The sequence below is a fragment of the Piliocolobus tephrosceles genome, chromosome 19 (assembly GCF_002776525.5).
Source record: "Piliocolobus tephrosceles isolate RC106 chromosome 19, ASM277652v3, whole genome shotgun sequence".
Lineage (NCBI taxonomy): Eukaryota > Metazoa > Chordata > Mammalia > Primates > Cercopithecidae > Piliocolobus > Piliocolobus tephrosceles.
This window is the reverse complement of record NC_045452.1, coordinates 35538647-35557027: the sequence shown is the minus strand read 5'-3', so window position 1 is coordinate 35557027 and position 18381 is coordinate 35538647. Positions and strand designations below refer to the sequence as shown.

Below are 18381 nucleotides of genomic sequence, written 5' to 3'. Positions count from 1 at the left end.
CAGCCTGGAGCTCCCGGCCTAAAGCAATCCTCCCACCTCAGTCCCCATCCCCTCCCACCCAGTAGCTGGGACTACAGGCACACACCCACCAAACTCGGCTACTTTTTGTATTTTTTTTGGAGAGACAGGGTTTCGCCATGTTGTCCAGGCCAATATATATTTTCCAGCACAGAAACAAAATTCTGTGCTGGAAAAGACCTGTATTCCTGCCTGTAGACTACACGATTGTTAACAGTTTGACTTGGTTGCTTATCTGCATACACATATGTGCGTGTAGTGATTTACTTTTTTGCAGAATGAACTGCAGACATCATGACACGTCACCTTTACCAAAGAATTCAACAGTTATTTCTAAAACTAAAGAACAGTTTTCTGCTTCAGGGGATGGCAAACTATGGTCCTAGGCCAAATCCAGCCACCCCCTGGTTTTAAAAATAAAGTTTCAAGCCGAGAGTGGTGGCGCCCGTGGTCCCAGCTCCTCCGGAGGCTGAGGCTGGAGGATCCCTGGATCCCGCGAGGCTGAGGCTGTCGTGAGCCGAGATCGCGCCACTGCACTCCAGCCTGGGCGACAGAGCGAGACCCTGTCTCAGGATAAAAATACAAGGGGGCTTATGAATAAAGTAAGATTAAAAAACAACAGATCTCTGCCTCACAATCCCGGCCAACCGCAGCCCCAGCGAGGCGCAGGCGCAGGCGCGCGCTCGACGGTTCCGCGCGTGCGCACAGGCAGGGAGCGCGCGCCCTCTGGCCAACCTCCGGGGGCTGCAGTTGCGCGGCTCGGCCACTGCGCGGCGGTGACGTGTGCCTGGGCGGTGTCGCGGGCTGTGACGTCACGCCGCGCGCCGGGACCAGGAGGAGGCGGGCGCGGGCGGCGCGTGCTCCGTGTGTTTGGTACTAGGACACCCCGAGACAGGGGGTCTCGGCCGCCGCCGTCATGGTTTCGCGCTTGCAGCTCCCGCCTGAGATCCAGCTGGCTCAGCGCCTGGCGGGGAATGAGCAGGTGACCCGGGACCGGGCGGTGAGGAAACTCCGGAAATACATCGTCGCCAGGACTCAGCGGGCCGCAGGTTGGTGGGGGTGTGGGCGGCTGGCGTCTCGGGGGCCGGCTGGGCTGGGGCGGGTGTGGGCGGTGGCGGCCGGGGCTGGGGGCCCTCGGAGTCTTATGGGCCCGTGGCCGGGCAGGCGGGGCCCGTGGGCATGTTCCTGCTGCTACCGGTCCGCGGTCCCCGCGGCCGCTTTGCCTCGTGGTGCGGTGACTTCTGGTCCCTCTGCGAGGACGCTCCTCCCCAGCCCCGACTCCTTGCCTAGCTCAGACGTCCCCTCCCTCAAGTAGACCATGTACTCCTGCTGCCCTGCTGTTTAGGCACCCAGTATTTTTCCCTCGTGGCAGCATTTCCCGCTGTTAGCAGTTTTTTGTTTGCGTAATTATTGGATTGTTTTCCGATTTCCACTCAGGGTATCTCTCTGAGGGCCGAGAATCTACTTCTTGTTCGTGGTACCTGGTGGTTCTCCGAGCGTGGTCCCCCATCAGCAGTAGCATCCCCTGGACATTTGTTAGAAATGCAGATTCTATGCCGGGCGCAGTGGCCCAAGCTGGTAATCCCAGCCACTCAGGATGCCGAGGTGGGAGGATCGCAAGAGCCCAGGAATCCAGCCTGGGCAACATAGCAAGACTCCATTTCCATTACAAAAGAAAAGAAAGAAATGCAAGTTGTAGGGTCCCAGCCCCGCCAAATCAGGGCTAGCATCTGCTTTATGAAGCTGTTGGAGTGATACCGCTCCCCACACTCAGCTTGAGAACCACTGCTACAGGAACAGCTTGCCAAACATAGGACTTAAGTGAATGTCAACTGAGTAATGTTTTAAATTAAACTTTTTTGTGTGTGTTTCTGAGTGAGACAGACCTCGCTGTCATCCAGGGTGGAGGAGTGCATTGGAACCATTATGGCTCACTGCAGCCTCTACCTCCCAGGCTCAAGTGAGCCTCCCATCTCAGCCTCCCCAGTAACTGGGACCACGGGGGGGCGCTGTGCCACCAGGCCAGCTAAATTTAGTAGTGTTTGTATTGGGGTATTCCTATGTTGCCCAGGCTGGTCTTGAACTCCTGGCTTCAAGTGATCCCGCCTCAGCACTCAATTCCAAAGTGCTGGGAGTACAGGCATGAGCCACTGCACCTGGCCTGAGTAATTTCTGTTTCTCTCCCTAGCTAGTCTGAATGCCTGAGTTCACTTTCTTTTTTTTGATATTTGAGATATGTTACAGGAAAGTGCAGAAACGCTCAGTGTAATGCTGGATGAATATCGCCAGCAGATTATCCTGTGTGGCCACTGATCAGTTTGGGAAACGGTGGAGGTTCACAATTTTGAATTTCCAAAATCGAGTACGGTGCCTGATACCTTGTAGGTTCTCGGTCAGTTGTACTGAGTGCGCAAAGTGGCAGTTACCTGGAGGAGCCGCACAGCCACAGGCACAGCAGGTTCTGGGTTAGGATTGTTTGAAGGGGAGGGCCAGATTTTGCCCCCCAGTTGCGTTTACAGTAAGTGGGACTTTGGTCTCATTCAGGCAGTCACGTTTCTGTGGCTTCCTTCCTGGCACTGGAAGGTGCGGGGTTCATTTGGTCCAAATGTTGCTGTTTTGCTGCAGGTGGTTTTACTCACGACGAGCTGCTGAAGGTGTGGAAGGGACTGTTCTATTGCATGTGGATGCAGGACAAGCCGCTCCTCCAGGTGAGTGGAGTGAGCAGCAGAGAAGGTGCAGAAGCAGCGGGGGAGGATGGATGGGCATCTGGTCGACTCAGTTTTTTTTTCTTTTTTTTTTTTTAAGACGGAGTTTCGCTCTTGTTGCCCAGGCTGGAGTGCACTGGCGCAATCTCAGCCCACTGCAACCTCCGCCTTCCGTTTAAAGCAGTTCTCCTGCCTCAGCCTCCCTAGTAGCTGGGATTACAGACGCCCGCCACCATGCCCCGCTAATTTTTTGTATTTTTAGTAGAGACGGAGTTTCATCATGTTGGCTAGGCCGGTCTTGAACTCCTGACCTCGTGATCTGTCTGCCTCAGCCTCCCAAAGTGCTGGGATTACAGGTGTGAACCACGGCGCCCGGCCTAGTTCACCCAGTTTTAATATGGCCAGAGACCGTGGGGAGGTCGTATAGCCTTGATGCTTGGTTCTGCATGGCTGGTGGGTGTGGGCCTTTGGTTCGGTGAGTTTTACACTTGCTGAGGTTGTTGATGTGATTGAGTTGTGCACCATAGCCGCACTGGCATATGGGTGAAAACTGGGTTTTGTGTTTGTCCTGGGTTGCAAACAACTGCTAAAATAGTGGAAACCAAGGGGCTGAATTCAAGTCTCCTGAGACAAGCACTTCTCCTGCTAGCCCTTTTCAAACGTTGTTTCTCAAATTGTGACTTTTGTGCTCTCCTTCAGAATCTCGTGGGTGGTGAGGATACTTAGTTAAATTCAAGGGGAGGCTATGAAATGTCTCTTAGCAAGTGCCCTGGGCCATGTGTGGCGCAGTGATGTAGGCAGATAGCGAATGATCTATGGGATCTCGCAGCCCTCCTCCTCCTGATGGTTAGGGGGCTATGAGTCCCAAGGCTCCCTTCTGCTCTCCCATGTCCCTCTTTAACCATGACTCTGTGGCTTTAGCACAGCCCCTGTCAGTAGGGCAGTGCCTGCCGTGGTTGTGTGAGAGGCTGTTGACCCCGGATGTAGAGGGGTCTTTTGCAGCAGGGGTGAAACCTCCAGTCCACTGAGCTGAGACCCCCTGGAAGCCGACTCTCTGTGATGAGTGAGTGAGTGGGTGGTTGTGTGTGTGTCATTGTGAGAGCCTCATGCTTTAGGGGCTGAGGGCGTTTTTGTTGTTTCCTGCACAGGAAGAATTAGGAAGGACCATTTCCCAGCTCGTTCATGCTTTTCAGACCACGGAGGCACGTGAGTATGCTCTGCCAGAGTTGGGTACGTTTGTAGATGTCAGAACCTCTGAGCATCAGAGCCACCAGACGCAGGAGGGTTTGCGTTCTCAAATCCAGAGTAAGGAATGCCTAAGAGCGAGAGAGCGCCAGCTGGTGTCTGTGGGTGCTTAGCATGTGTGAAATGCTGGTGTAAGTGTTCAACGTGGATTAGCTCATTTACCCAAAGCACTCATTTTGAGTCTAATGGGCCAATATCTTACATTTTAAAAATAAAATGAAAAGCCAGGGTAATGTCACCAAGAGATTTGACTGAATTCCGCCTGATGGTTGTGAGGTTCCTGCAGTTGATTTTCTAACTCCTCTGCTCTCTGGTGACCGGAGTTGAGAAGTTCTTACCCTGCCTGTCTGTGGAACTCACTTGAGGAACCTCTAAAATTTCTGATGTCCAGATCCTGGTCCAGCAAGACCCAGTTCTAGGGGTAGGGCCTGGGCATCAGCGTTATATTTATTATTTATAATGTGTAAAGAAAGGTTCCTCCATGTTCTCACCTCACTTCCCAGAGTGGCTTCGTGCTCCTCAGTCGTTCCCTTCTGGCTTATTACTCCTCCAGAGCACCTGTTCCTTCAGGCCTTCTGGCAGACCATGAATCGCGAGTGGACGGGCATCGACAGGCTGCGCCTGGATAAGTTCTACATGGTGAGGCAGCCGCCAGGGCGCCGGCGGCGGGGGCAGCATGGGTCTCAGTGTCCGGCCCAGCAGAAACAGGCAGCACCTGGGCAGGGAGGCGACCTGGGGCAGTGCGACCCTGAAGCCGGGGTGGGAGGTGGAGCCGAGGCTCTGGGCGTCCCTGCCCAGGGCTCTGCAGCATTGTCGGTCTCTGAGGGTCATTGAATGGACGAGGAATCCGACCCCTAAAACACCACACAAACTTCTGGTTCAGAGAAGGAAAGTGACGATTGCCCTCCTGGTGAGAGTCCACGGTGACACTGTTGTTACTTTACTGAGGAGGCCGTGCGTTTGGAGGCGCAGACTCCAGAGCTGTGGTCGGGCCCTAGCGGGAGCCCTGGAGTGCCTGTGAGGCTGGGATGGCTGGGTCACAGTGCGGGACTTCCTTTCCCTCCTCCCGCATTGCACCCCCATTCAGGGTGCTGATTTGCCTTGAGAATGCTGGAGAACACTGGGGTTTAGAAGTGCAGCGTGTTGCTGCCCGGACCTGCTTCTCTCATTCCCTCCTTCCCTCTTGTTGAACCGTGAGGTCTCCTTACTGAGGTGGTGGTCATTGTAACCTTAGAGCAGATCTGAGATATAGGGACATTGTCACTTGTAGGAGTCAGTCACCCAATGGGAACCCTGAAAGGGGCCATGGCTGGGCCTCACTGAGGACAGATGTTGATCTGCCATTCTGGCTTCAGTGTCCAGCTCAGATTCGGGCCAGGATTGTACGGACAGTGTACATACCAGTGATTCTAGAATTGGAGACCAGGGTGGGAAAAGCCTGGAGCTCAAGAAGGAAGGAGGCTCCAGGGCAGGCCAGGAGCCCGGCCATGCACTTGACAGAGTGCAAACTCTTAGGAACTACGGGGCTCTGCAGGGAGGCCGCCCTACTGGTTTGCTGAGATGCAGCTGCTGGGTGCTTGGACGGATGCGTTCTGCTTTCCATGGCTCGTTTCCGGGCCCCTTGGGTGACTGAGTCTGGCAGCACAGCCTTGTGTCAGGGCCGGCCTCAGTGGCACTGCAGGGTGGCGTGGGGGATAGGCCTCCCGTGTCTGCAAGAACAGTGTCCTGGCTGCTGGGCTGTGCTCTGTCATCGGGGCTCCTGGGGGTCTGTGTGTCCTCTGCTGCTATTGACTGCGGCTCAGACCTCACTGTGGGCGTGTGGGCGTGCTGGGTCAGTAGCCTAAAGCGGGGACAACTGCAGAAGGGTGTTGAGTCCCATGGAGGGAAATAGCATTGGGGGGCAGATCTGGAGCTTCATTCACGGGTGCGGCTTGGCGGGAGCGCCCTCACTGCGTAGCGGACCGCAGAGGAAGTGAGCTGTGTTCTCCCCAGTGGGGAGAGCCTGGTGAGGGCCAGCCGTGTTTCACACCTGGTTTTGCGGAGGGCTCCACTGCCTGTGGGGGTAGCTGTGCCTCTTTCCTGGTTCTCCCTTATGAATCAAGGACTGTCTGTTTCAGCCCTGGTTTATGGACTGGAGTCATAGGACTGTCCCTATTCCCTCCCCCACCGTGTGCCTGCTTCCAGCCAGCTGGGGCCTTGGAGCTGGGGAGAGGGGCGCGTTCTCAGCCCGGGATTCTGAGGGCTTGGTGTTGTATCCTCCAGCGTCTGTCTGTCAGCAGCTCTGGGGGCCGGCTGTGTGCCTGGGGCCAGCAGAGGTGACCGCGACTGTGGCTTTATCCCGCAGTGGCTCGTGGTGCATGGGGAAGGGTGGTCTGGTGAAGCAGGGCTGGGCTTCTGCTAACACGAACCTCCTTCTGTGTCTAAGCTCATGAGGATGGTCCTGAACGAGTCCTTGAAGGTTCTGAAGATGCGAGGCTGGGAAGAAAGGTGGGTGCGCGGCGGGCCTGCTGTGGGGGGATGCTGCTCTCAGGGACCACAGTCGTGTGTTTGTCATTGGATTCTTTGTCATAAGGAGATGTCAGCCTTTACATTAAAGCGTGCCCCTAGTTGTGCTTAGAGATAAGATATTTTTTAAAGTAAAAATTAGTTTGTGTGTTTGTGGAAATGATGCCATTTATCCTCAGGCTTGGAGGTCAGTTCTCACTGGGAGTCAGGAGGGAGTTTTTTAATGAAAGGGTGTCCAGCTGAGGCGCTTCTTAAAAAAACACGGCATGTTCCGCTCCGTTAGCAATGCTTTTTGTTTTTTTGAAATAGGTCTCACTGTTGCCTAGGCTGGAGTGCAGTGGCGTGATCTTGGCTCAACTACAGCCTTGACCTCCTGGGCTCAAGTGATCCTCCTGCCTCAGCCGCCCAGCTGGCTGGGACTGCAGGTGTGCATCACCAGGCCCGCGTAATTTTTGTATTTTTGGTAGAGATTAGTTCTGTCCTGTTGCCCAGGCTGGTCTCAAACTCTTGGCCTCAAGCAGTCTGCCTGCCTGGGCCTCCCAAAGTTGTAAGCAATTTTAATTGCTCCTAATTCTAAAATTATGTAAATTGGCCCGGCGCGATGGCTTACGCCTGTAATCCCAGCACTTTGGGAGGCCGAGGCAGGCAGATCACTAGGTCAAGAGATCAAAACCATTCTGGCCACCACAGTGAAACCCTGTCTTTACTAAAAATACAAAAATTAGATAAATACATAAAAAAGAATCAGCAGGCTGGTTATGGTGGGGCGAGGGGATCACTTGAGCCCAGGAGTTTGAGGCTGCAGTGATCCATGACTGAGCCACTGCACTGTAGCCTAGAGTGAGATTCTGGGTTTTGTCTTGTTTTGTTTTGTTTTTTTAAAAAAAGAATCGCCAGGTGCGGTGGCTCAAGCCTGTAATCCCAGCACTTTGGGAGGCTGAGATGGGCGGATCACGAGGTCAGGAGATTGAGACCATCCTGGCTAACATGGTGAAACCCCGTCTCTACTAAAAAATACAAAAAACTAGCTGGGCGAGGTGGCGGGCGCCTGTAATCCCAGCTACTGGGGAGGCTGAGGCAGGAGAATGGCGTGAACCCAGGAGGCGGAGCTTGCAGTGAGCTGAGATCCGGCCACTGCACTCCAGCCTGGACGACAGAGCGAGACTCCGTCTCAATAAATAAATAAATAAATAAATAAATAAATAAATAATAAGAAAAGAATCAGCAGGAATTGGACTGTGGTTGCCTGAGTTTCTCCAGCTTTGAGTTGCGTGGGTGATTTTGCAGTTAGGGCAGCGGTGCCTCTGGTTTGGAGGGATTTTCATTCTTGAGTTCCCTGGCAGGACTCTGATGCCGGGAGTCTCTTACTCATTCTAGGCCTTAGCATTGTGGATTACCCGGTAGGGGTCTCATGACTTAAGCTGAATTAAATGGTAAAGGGGTGATTTTTGTGAACTATTTTTGGCTTATTACTCCAAGAGTATTTTTCCTCCCTGTAACTGAGAATTCAGTACCGGAATCATTTGGAAGACCCTGGTGGCTTCCCCCAGTGCCTGGGGTCCCAGTGCTGACAGTGGGGTCCACTTTTCCTGCCCTCTTGGATCTCCTGCAGGCATAACCGGGCTGTCATTAATATCCATGGCATTGTCCGTGGCCTGGAAGTCGGTCCCTTGCACCTGTGTGTCTTCCTCTTGGTCTCAGCACCTGTTCTTGCCTCTGTCTCCTTTTTCCTGAGCCTTAGAGAGCATCACTTCTCCTTTCCATCACCAGTGATTCTCCAGCCTTGCTGAGGAGCTTCCTAAATCACACAGGTCACAAATCCGAGTTAGGCAGCTGCATTACTGAGCACCCCAGGATGTCCAGATGTGTCTAGACGCTACAGATTATTCTCTGGGGCTGTCTAGTCTTCGGATCCGGGCCTGTGATGCCATCAAACCTGCCTGCCAGGGAGAGCTCTGGTGCACATCACAGATGGCATGCGCCGTGCGGCAGGGCCTGGGAAGCCAGAAGGTGGCTCATGGTCCTGGGCCTCTTTCTGGGCTTCCACTTTCCTTTCTGTGTCTGTGCCGTCCTGACGTGTCTTCCCCAGCGGTACCCAGTGGAGACAGTGGAGAGGAACACCAGGCAGGGTGTCTCGTCTCAGCCAAGACTTTCTCTCTGGTAGCAGTTTTGAGGACAGAGGGAAGGCCTATCTGAATGTTTACACGTGTTGCATTTTGTAGCTGACATGCAAACTCAGGCCGTATGTTCTGGTGCCGGTGATGGCCACTTAACTCTCTGATTGTAAGACTGCTTTGTGCTGGAATAGCCCCAGGATCATTGATCTTCACCTGCATGGACTTCGGGCCGGCCTGTTTGCAGACAGTGGCGCCTGCCCGCACTTAGGTTTCCATCCGAGCGTGTAACCGCCGGAGAGTGGGGGCACGGCTGTCTTGGGGCTTGCCGAGGCTGCCTGTCATGTTTGCTTTTCCTTTCCTCAGACAGATCGAGGAGCTGCTAGAGCTGCTGACGAGCGAGATCCTGCACCCCAGCAGCCAGGCCCCCCCCGGGGTGAAGAGCCACTTCATTGAGATCTTCCTGGAGGAGCTGACCAAAGTGGGTGCTGAGGAGGTGAGGCTGGGCTCTGACGGGGCGGTGGAGCTGGGCATTTGTGGACGAGGGAGTGAGCTCCGCTGGCTTTCCCCATAGCTTACGGCAGACCAGAACCTGAAGTTCATCGACCCCTTCTGCAGAATCGCCGCCCGGACCAAGGAGTAAGTGGTGGGCGGCCTGGTTGGACCCGACTCCTTCACTGAGTTCTTCTGTGGGGCTGCCGTTTTGGGGGGGCTGCTCCCTCCAGGGAAGAATCTGTCGCAGAGTGGCCGCTGGCCATGCGGGTGGAGGGGAGGCCGCAGGGCAGTCGGCGGCTTCTGCTTGGGAATCCAGCATAACGGGCCTGCTCGCTGGCCTCTGCCCTGCCCCTCAGTTCCCTGGTTTTGAACAACATCACTCGAGGCATCTTTGAAGCGATCGTGGAGCAGGCCCCGCTTGCCATTGAAGACCTCCTGAATGAACTGGACGCACAGGATGAGGAGGCGGCGTCGGACAGCGAGGAGTCCTCCGAGGGCGGTGAGCGCGGAGATGCGCTGTCCCAGAAGACGTCTGAAAAGCCGCCTGCAGGTGGGGGTCACGGCACGCCTGGCTCCTCCTTGGGGCCTGTCCTGGGCCGAGCCAGTGTGGTCTCCTGCTGGGTTGCTCCCACCAGCTTCCACCTGGTCCCCTTGTCTCTGCCCCTCCCCACAGTCCATCCTCAGCATAGAAGCCAGAGTGACCTCTGTGGGCACCAAGCACGTGTCGTTTCCCCTCAAGCCCCCCAGCCTCTGGTGTGCTCCACGCCCTCTCCAGACCCCTGGGCTCCTCAGTCTAACCAGCACGCCTCCAGCTCAGTTGGCCCCCTGGCCTCGTTCCTGCCTTGGTGCCGAGTCTCCCTGTGCCTCCCACCGTCTGACCCCCATCACTCTCTGGGGCTGGCCTCTTTCAGCCTCGTGGCCTCTCCCAGCCCCGCAGGCAGTCCTCCCATGGCGTCACTCTGTGGCACGGGATGTGAACCACTTGCTCCTCATGTTCCTCGTTCCCGGCCCGTCTCGCCAGAGGACAGCAAGCTCTGTCCGTACTGACCGTGGCAGGGTTCAGGCCTGAGACTCAGGGCACCTGGCTGCTGGGGAGTGACCCGCTCCTCACTGCCTGCCAGAGGCCTCTGGGGGCAGCCGCGGGGTCCAGCCTGGCCCGTGTCTGGTTTGATGCTGCCCTCGTTGTCCAAGCCTGCTGGGTGGTCTGAGCTGTGAGTGCGGCATCCTGGTGGTGTGGAGGGTGTGTCTCCGACCATGCCCAGAACCCCCGTGTGCCCTGACCCAGTGCTGTGGCCGCTGTGCCCCTTGGCTTACTCATCAGAAGACCCCTCCCCACCGCCCCCAGCACCTGGCCCGGCCACCCTATGCGTGTCTCCCTGGTCCCTGCCTTGCCCTTCTCAGTAGCCGAGGCGCCTGGCAGGTCCTCCAGTGCCTGCTGCTGGCCCCTGGCTGCCACCTCCAGAGCAGACCCTTGTCACATGCTGCCCCACAGCTGCCTGTTGCCCAGAAACCTTTCTTCTGCAGACAGTGCCGTCAAAGCCCCAAATGCCCAGCGTAGCTTGAGCGCCTGACTGAAACGTCAACTCCCACAGCTTCTGTTCCAGGCCACCTTGAGGCTGGACTGAGCTACCCCTCCTCACTTCCGGAACTTTTGACATGGCCTTTGTTGCCCGAGATGCCAGCTTGTAGTCAGCCACTCAGGGCTGTATAGGCACCTGTGCCCCGGGACGTCTTTTTTCCTTTCCAGGCCTGGGGTGGCACCTCTTGTCCTGTCCATACGAGATTGAAGGTCACGTGGCACCTAGTATCTGCCTTGAGCTGCGGGCCTTCCCGCCTGTGCCCACGCTCTGACCAGGGTGCACGGAGCGGGCTCTCCGTTCCTGGGTGTTTGGGGCTGGCACACGTTGGGAGCAGGTCTTTGAGTTCACGGGGTCCCTTTTGCCTTTTGTTCCAGGCTCTGTCTGCAGGGCTGACCCTGAGGCTGGTGAGCAGACAGGTGATGACAGGGACAGTGGTGGTCCTGTCCTCCAGGTGGGTGCCCTGGGCTCGTGGCTGCACCCTCAGCCTTTGCCCTGCTCTGCTGCCGCTGGCCCTGGAAGAGGAGGGGGGCGTTAGGAGGGAGGATGGCAGCCGTCAGCATGGAGAGTCACCCAGACGGGTTAGCTTTGAAGGAGGGATGGGTGCTCCGACCCTGCCCCCTGCAGGCGAGTGGGGTCATTAAGAGTGGGGCTGGGGCCTGGGATGGTGGGCTCAGAGGCAGACCTGCATTGTCCAGGGCTGGCCTCACCTCACGCTGGCCTCTTGCCTCACGCATGGGCAGCCCCCTAGATTTCCTGCGGCCCCTTTGTTGGGGTGCTGGCCCGGCATGAAATGGCGTGTGCCAAGCGGCTGGCCTGTGGGTCCCAGTGAGGAGTCCACTCAGCCAGTGGGGTCTGAGTTCAGGCAAATTGGAAACTGAAATGTTTTAAGTTTTAAATATGATTATGTGCAGACTTAATAAAATATGGCCTTCTTGGGTTAAAATCGATCAAATTAACTTATTTTATTCGTGCTTGTCTGTGTGTGACTCCTAGAGTTGTAAAGCTGCAGGCAGGCTCCTGGCAGGCGTGTGCCCCGCAGTGTGCGTCTCGCAGAGTGTGCCCGGCAGTGCGTGCCCCACAGTGCGCCGCAGCATGTGTGGTGCCCGCTGTGCTGTAGAGTGGCGGGGCTGCAGGACCCTCAGTGAGGGTGGGCTGTGTTCTTGTGAGCCGAGTGAAGAACCTGCAAGTGAAGACCAAGTGCCCTCTGGGTCTCAGGGGTTCCACGTTCTCGGAGCATGCAGAGGGTGACTGACCTCGGCTCTGTGACGTCTGTCTTTTGACGCAGTTTGACTACGAGGCAGTTGCTAACAGACTGTTTGAAATGGCCAGCCGCCAGAGCACCCCGTCTCAGAACAGGAAGCGTCTCTACAAAGTGGTCCGGAAGTGAGTGTCTGAGGGGCTGCGTCTGCCCTGCTGCCCTTGGAGCTGCCCTTTCCTCCTCAGATCGGGGTGCCTTCGCCTTGCCCTGGTCCTTCTGCAGCCCCTGGGGTGGTCCCCGCTAGGACCCTGAGACCCCTGCACAGCCCCTGGGGTTCCCCGGCTAGGACCCTACAGCCCCTCTAGCTGGAGCTTCCTCCTCCTGCGGAAGCCGCAGCTGTGGTAAGTGGCCGTCTGTCTTGCTCTTTCAGGCTGCAGGACCTGGCAGGAGGTGAGGACCGGCCGGGCACTGACAGTGGCACCGCCTTGGAGGTGGAGCTCCGTCCTCGTGGGAGCGGATTGCTTCCAGGGGCCTCATAGCACGTGGAGTCTCTCTGCAGAGAGGCCTGGTGGTGTTGCTGGGGGACAGGGAGGCAGGGCTCAGGGTTCCACAGCTCTCGTTTTTGTGGGTTTTGCTGAGTGATTTTCAGACTTGAGTGTCCACTGGAGTCCCCCAGAGCCTGAGAGACAGTGCCGGCCACAGGGGCTCCCAAGCACTGACCACGGTGCTGCTGCTGGTCTGTTGTGCGGCACATGTCTGTTCCTGGCAGCGTGTGGCGGATGGAACTGGCATAGGTTATCGGAAGGAGCGTTTCCTAGGGGGGTTGATGGTTAGAGATGTAAGCGTTTCTCCCTTTGTTTCCTTAAGAGAAGTTTCAGAGCTGCAGCTCAGTTGGAAGGATTTTATAGGGGACGCCTGCGTGTCCCTCCGGCTCCAGAATCAGCACTTCTTGTCTTGTGTTAAGCTCCTCTCTCCGAGCGCCACGCCCCCTGCATCCACCAGCCGGCGTGTCATGAGTTACAGTCCAGGGTTTGTTTTCTTTTTTTAGTTTTTGAGGCAGTGTCTCGCTCTGTTGCCCAGGATGGAGAGCAGTGGGGTGATGACAGCTCACTGCAGCCTGGATCTGGGCTCAAGCGATCCTCCAACTTCAGCCTCCCAATTGCTGGGACCACAGGCGCGTGCCGCACGCCGGCTAATTGTTTTAGTTTTTGTAGAGACAGGGTTTCGCTGTGTTGCCGGGCTGGTAGTGTGGGGTTTTTAGGACGGCGTGCACCAGTGAGGTGCATGAGGTTCGTGTGTGTCTGGCAGGTTTTGATGCCCAAAGTTCCCTTGTGCCGCCAGCATAGGCATTTTTAGGCTGTAGACTTTGGTGTACAGGTTGAGTGTTTCTAATCTGAAACCCCAAATCCAAAATGCTGCCAAGTCCAAAACTGAGTGCTGACAGGAAGCTCCAGGGAAATGCTCAGCGGAACGTTTTGGATTTGGGATTTTCAGATTCGGGATGTTGAACTGGTGAATATGACAGCAGACGTTCCAAAACAATCTGACATCCAAAGCACTGCTGGTCCCAAGCATGTCGGTTCATGGATACTCTACCTGTGTCCTAGATGCTCCAGGAACTGGCTTTTCCAAATGGACTTGGGTCTGAGCTGGTTCATTTCAGCTGTGGTGGTGGCACTGAACACATTGCTCCTGGGTATTACAACAGGGCACTTTCTCACACACATGGTCGGGAGGTGGTGCTGGCTGGGGCCTGCTGGAAGCAGCGAGCCTCAAACCAAAAGCCCGCATACCCCCAGAGCCCCCTGACTTCTGCCCTGGTTCTCAGGCATCTTCCCTGAGGACGAGATCCCGGAGAAGGCCTGCAGGCGTCTGCTTGAAGGGAGGCGGCAGAAGAAGACGAAGAAGCAGAAGCGTCTGCTCCGGTTGCAGCGCGAGAGAGGTAGGACTAGCTGGTGTGTTAGTCATGGAGCTGGCCTCCTCACCTGCTTGCTTGTCCCCGGGATGGGGGTCGCCTACAGTGTCTCCTCCTGAAGCATGAGTGCCGAGTCCTCCGTCCTGGGTGCCTACTATCCGCATGTCCCGGAAATGCCCTGTCCTCGGCATCCCTCCTGTAGACCTCTCCTCGCCACCCCTACCTGCCGTCCTTGTCTGCAGCTCCCCCCAGCTGTGTGCGCTGCCCTCCCTCCCGATGTGGAGACGTCCTCCTGGCTGGGCTGCCTCCTCCCATGCCTCTGTCTTAGATCCAAGCCGCGTCCCCTCCTTTGCCGCACCCTCAGAGGTTCCTGAGCCTCTCCACTTCTGTCCTTGATTTCAGGGCCTGTCTTCCCTCTTGGGCCTCTGGCCACACGAGTGTGGTTGGCATGTGTCGCCCTCATCAGGGTCAACCCAGGGTCTGGAGCTGCCTACCTGCAGTGGAGGGGGTTGAGCACAGTGCTGGGCAGGGCACGGGGCCCATGGCAGGAATGGGGTGCGTAGGAGGGAGACAGTGGCTTTGCCCCACACTGGGTAGCCTTCCCTGTTACTCTTTCCCTGCTAAACCGGCCCTAGGGCCTAGGGATTCACCCCTTCCCTTGCCCGGAGCCCCGTGCCACTGAGGCCCATCCGTCTCATTTCCCATGGGGCAGTGGCCTCTGCCGCCGGCCCTTGGCCTGGTTCCTGCACCCGTACCGGACTCCGTCTGTGTGGCTCTCTGTGTGCAGCAAGTTTTGTGAACACTGTCGGCCCTGGCGTTCAGGGCCTGGCACGGCCCAGCATCCTTCTTCCGCCTCCCCTTCTACCTTGAGCCCAGTCCTGCCTACTCTGTGCCTTTGCTCCGGGGTCTCACGTCCCTGTCCTCACGCTGGTCCTTCCCAGGTCAGCCCTCCCTGGGGCCCCGGGCCGTGTGGGTAGAGCTTGGCGCCCACGCTGGACACGGGATGTGTCTGGCTGGCTGGCGTGGCCGTGTTGTCCTCTCAGGTCCGTGGTGCCGGCGTCCTCAGCCCGAGCTGAGTGAGTGGAAGGAACCCGTGCTGGCATTCTCTGGCTCATGGGGTCTTGCTGTTTTGTCAGGGAAAGGTGAGAAGGAGCCCCCGAGCCTGGGCATGGACAGGAAGAGGAGCAGGAGGAGGGGTGTGGGGGCCGACCCCCAGGCGCGGGCAGAGGCTGGTGAGCAGCCAGGCACAGCTGAGCGGGCCCTGCTCCGAGATGAGCCCAGGGGCTGTGGCCAGAGAGGAGCTCGCCAGAGAAGGAGGACACCCCGGCAGCCGGCTGGTGCCCGAGCAAAGGCAGCCAATGTCCAGGAGCCGGAGAAGAAGAAGAAACGTGGAGAGTGACGTGGCTGGGCCCAGGACAGGCAGGCAGGGAGGCCAGGCCGCCCTTGCACCGAGGGGTGAGGCTGACTGGGCTGTTCTTGGACTCAGGACTGCAGCTCCAGAACTCCCGTGCCAGGCAGGAGGGAAGGGCGGCACTGGAGAGGTGGGCCCGTCATTAGGGGCCAGCGTCCCAGGAGCTGGACTTTTCCCAGAGCCTCCGCCTGTGGCTGTGATGACCTTGGGTCAAAAGGTCAAAGTCCTTTTGAAACTCCACCTGCAGCAGGACTGGCCGCCCCCGCTGTGGGGGTTCAGAAAATAAAATGCCGCGTGGCCCTTGCCGGGGAAGCGTCGCTTCTGGTGTGTCCTGCGGACGTGTGGGAGGTGGCAGCCGCCAGCCTCTGAGCAGTGTGGTGGTTTATATTCATGTTTGTGGAAAAATCTTGTAAGACATTTCTCCTTTCACAGAGCCACCCAGCTGTTAACAGGGCTGTCTGGACGGGGCTTTTTGCTTCCCCCCAGTCTGGGGTCGCGTTGTGCAGTGAATTCAGCTCCAGTAAGGCCCAGATTGTCCAGGGTGAGCGTGTGTGATGGGAAGGCCTGGCTCCTGCAAGAGGCTCGTCCCTGGAGGCAGGAGCGCACCCGCCATCCTGGGTACCCGTGGGTCCGCAGGCTGCGCGCCCCATCCCCTCCGCCAGGTCACACTCCTCATCCTCTCCGTCCCTCTCCCCTGCACGCCTGCAGGAGCCTGTGAGGGAGGTGGCGGGTCCCCACTGTGGCGATGGAGACCTGTCACTAGGGCTAGCCACCTGCTCAGAACAAGGGTTCATCTGCCGCCAGCGCTGTGGCCACAGCCTGTATAGGTGACAAGGGGCTGCTGTGTTGGGTTTTGCCCGCTTCTTCTGTTCCATGGGTGCCCAGCCAGCCAGGCCGTGTGGGGTCTAGCGAGAGGCCTGGGCTTGGAGTGGGCCTGGGACCAGGAAGGACCTCCAGGCTGTGGCTGGCATTGTGCAGACCCTGAACTGCACCCAGTTCTCTAAAACCCTGCTGTATTCGAGTGTCCCTCGACCCCGGGGAGGTGGCACCTGGTGACACCTTCAGTCCCACTCAGCTGGGCGGCTGGGGCAGGCTAAGGATGCAGCTAGGGGCTAAGGAGAAGGCAGGCCAGGGACGCTATTTTAGGAGGTTAGGGTTCTTTCCCCAAAGTAACGTAAAAAGACAAGCGTGGCCCGGCACAGTGGCTCACGCCTGTAACCCTAGCACTTTGGGAGGCCGAGGTGGCCAGATCACCTGAGGTCGGGAGTTTGAGACCAGCCCGACCAACATAGAGAAAGAAACCCCATCTCTACTAAAAATACAAAATTAGCCGGGTGTGGTGGCACACGCCTGTAATCCCAACTACTTGGGAGGCTGAGGCAGGAGAATCGCTTGAACCTGGGAGGCGGAGGTTGTGGTGAGCCAAGATCGTGCCACTGCACTGCAGCCTGGACAACGAGAGCGAAACTCTGTCTCAAAAAAAAAAAAAAATGGGGGTTAAACATAAATGGCTGGTGGCAAGTGCCAGGCCTGGGCAGTGTCCCCTGGGCCCAGGCAGTGTTCCTTGGGCCTGGCCTCTTCACCCCCAGCAGGGCCTGTCGGGAGGCCTTTGGAAGGGAACGGGGTACATAATAATGCTTTGTTGTTTTTGTTGAAGTTTCTTTGGTCAAAAGCTAAGGCAACACCCATGCTAACAGAAGTTTCTGGAAAAAAGCAAATAAGTCACGTCGAATTGCAGTTGTGAAACCAGAAGCCACAGTGACTTTGGATCTTTCACGAGTGTGTTCACAGGGAGAGGTTTTTCACGACTGCGCTGGCACCGTCATGCTCTGGCTGTTTCCAGGCCATGCTGGGTACACATTCCCCATCTTCAGAATAGTTTTAAATAACCGCATTGTATTTATGACATAAATTACTGAATTCCTCTCCTATTGGTAGTCTCTCATTTTTTTATTTTTAAATTATTTATTTATTTATTTTTAATTTTTATTTATTTATTTTTGAGACGGAGTCTTGCTCTGTCACCCAGGCTGGAGTGCAGTGGCCGGATCTCAGCTCACTGCAAGCTCTGCCTCCTGGGTTTATGCCATTCTCCTGCCTCAGCCTCCCAAGTAGCTGGGACTACAGGCGCCCGCCACCTCGCCCGGCTAGTTTTTTGTATTTTTTTAGTAGAGACGGGGTTTCACCATGTTAGCCAGGATGGTCTCGATCTCCTGACCTTGTGATCCGCCCGTCTCGGCCTCCCAAAGTGCTGGAATTACAGGCGTGAGCCACTGCGCCCGGCCTATTTTTTTATTTTTGAGACTGAGTTTCGAGTCGAGTTTTTTTTTTGAGACCAAGTTGGTGTTATATTTCCCCACATAAATGGTAGTTCCAGCTACTCAGGAGGCCAAGGTGGGAGAAGTGCCTGCGCCCAGGAGAGAATCAGTGAGAGGTATTTCACATAGAATACAGTTTGCCCAATTGAAGTGTATAATTTGAGTTTTTAGCATATTCAGAATTGTACAGCCATCACCACAGTCAACTTTAGACCATTTTCAGCCCAAAAGAAACTGGGTATGCCTCAGCCATCACCCGTCCGTCTCCCCGCCACCCGCACGGATCCTCCCGGCCTCAGGTTCTGGGCCGTGTCTGTTCCGGCTATGTCGTGTTGTGGGATCACACAGCACGTGGCCTTTTGCATCTGGCTGTTTTCACACAGCAGCGTGGTTCCAGGGCTCATCCACACCGTGGATTCCTTCCTTCTTGTGGCTGAGTGGCATCCCACGGTACAGACGGAGCGCATTGCGTCTGCCCGTTTGTCTACTGATGGACGTTTGGGGTGTTTCCGCCTTTGGCCGTCTTGAGTCATGCTGCTGCATAAGGACAAGTTTTCAGGGGACGGATGCTTTCATTCATCTGGGGCAGACGCCTGGGAGTGGCACGGCTGGGTCTTGTGCTACCCGTCTCTAGTCACTTGAAGAACTACTGTCCAGACTGTGTACAGTGGCTGCACGTGTTGAGTTGAGCCTCGGGGATGGGGTCCTGTCCGGGTGTTCTGTGGTGAGGCTGATGGCACCCCAGGAGGTGACTTCTCAGGACACTTGGCCCAGCCACTCTTGAGTTTGTGACCAGGACAGGAAACGCCGATGGTTCCACTCACCCGTGTGGAGTGGGAATAACAGCACAGGGCTGGGATGAGGAGGATGTTGCTTT

The 18381-nt window shown here is 56.6% G+C and overlaps 1 protein-coding gene across 1 annotated transcript; it reads left to right on the top strand.

Moving 5' to 3' along the window:
- The first annotated feature begins 836 nt into the window (after window positions 1-836).
- Window positions 837-15498, top strand: RRP1 (ribosomal RNA processing 1). Its single transcript, XM_023192336.1, has 13 exons — window positions 837-1067; window positions 2644-2726; window positions 3872-3929; window positions 4522-4607; window positions 6394-6455; window positions 8954-9083; window positions 9162-9226; window positions 9439-9632; window positions 11037-11113; window positions 11948-12045; window positions 12291-12310; window positions 13689-13802; window positions 14912-15498. Exons 1-13 carry the CDS (start codon window positions 935-937, stop codon window positions 15172-15174), a joined length of 1383 nt encoding a protein of 460 aa, XP_023048104.1. The 5' UTR covers window positions 837-934; the 3' UTR covers window positions 15175-15498.
- The last annotated feature ends 2883 nt before the right edge of the window (window positions 15499-18381 follow it).

Bases quoted from the DNA above. Each gene is read 5' to 3' on its own strand.
- RRP1 (XM_023192336.1), top strand. From the start codon at position 935: ATGGTTTCGCGCTTGCAGCTCCCGCCTGAGATCCAGCTGGCTCAGCGC. The intron at 3,930-4,521 runs GTGAGTATGCTC...TTACTCCTCCAG, and splicing joins TTTTCAGACCACGGAGGCAC to AGCACCTGTTCCTTCAGGCC. The intron at 4,608-6,393 runs GTGAGGCAGCCG...TCTGTGTCTAAG, and splicing joins GCCTGGATAAGTTCTACATG to CTCATGAGGATGGTCCTGAA.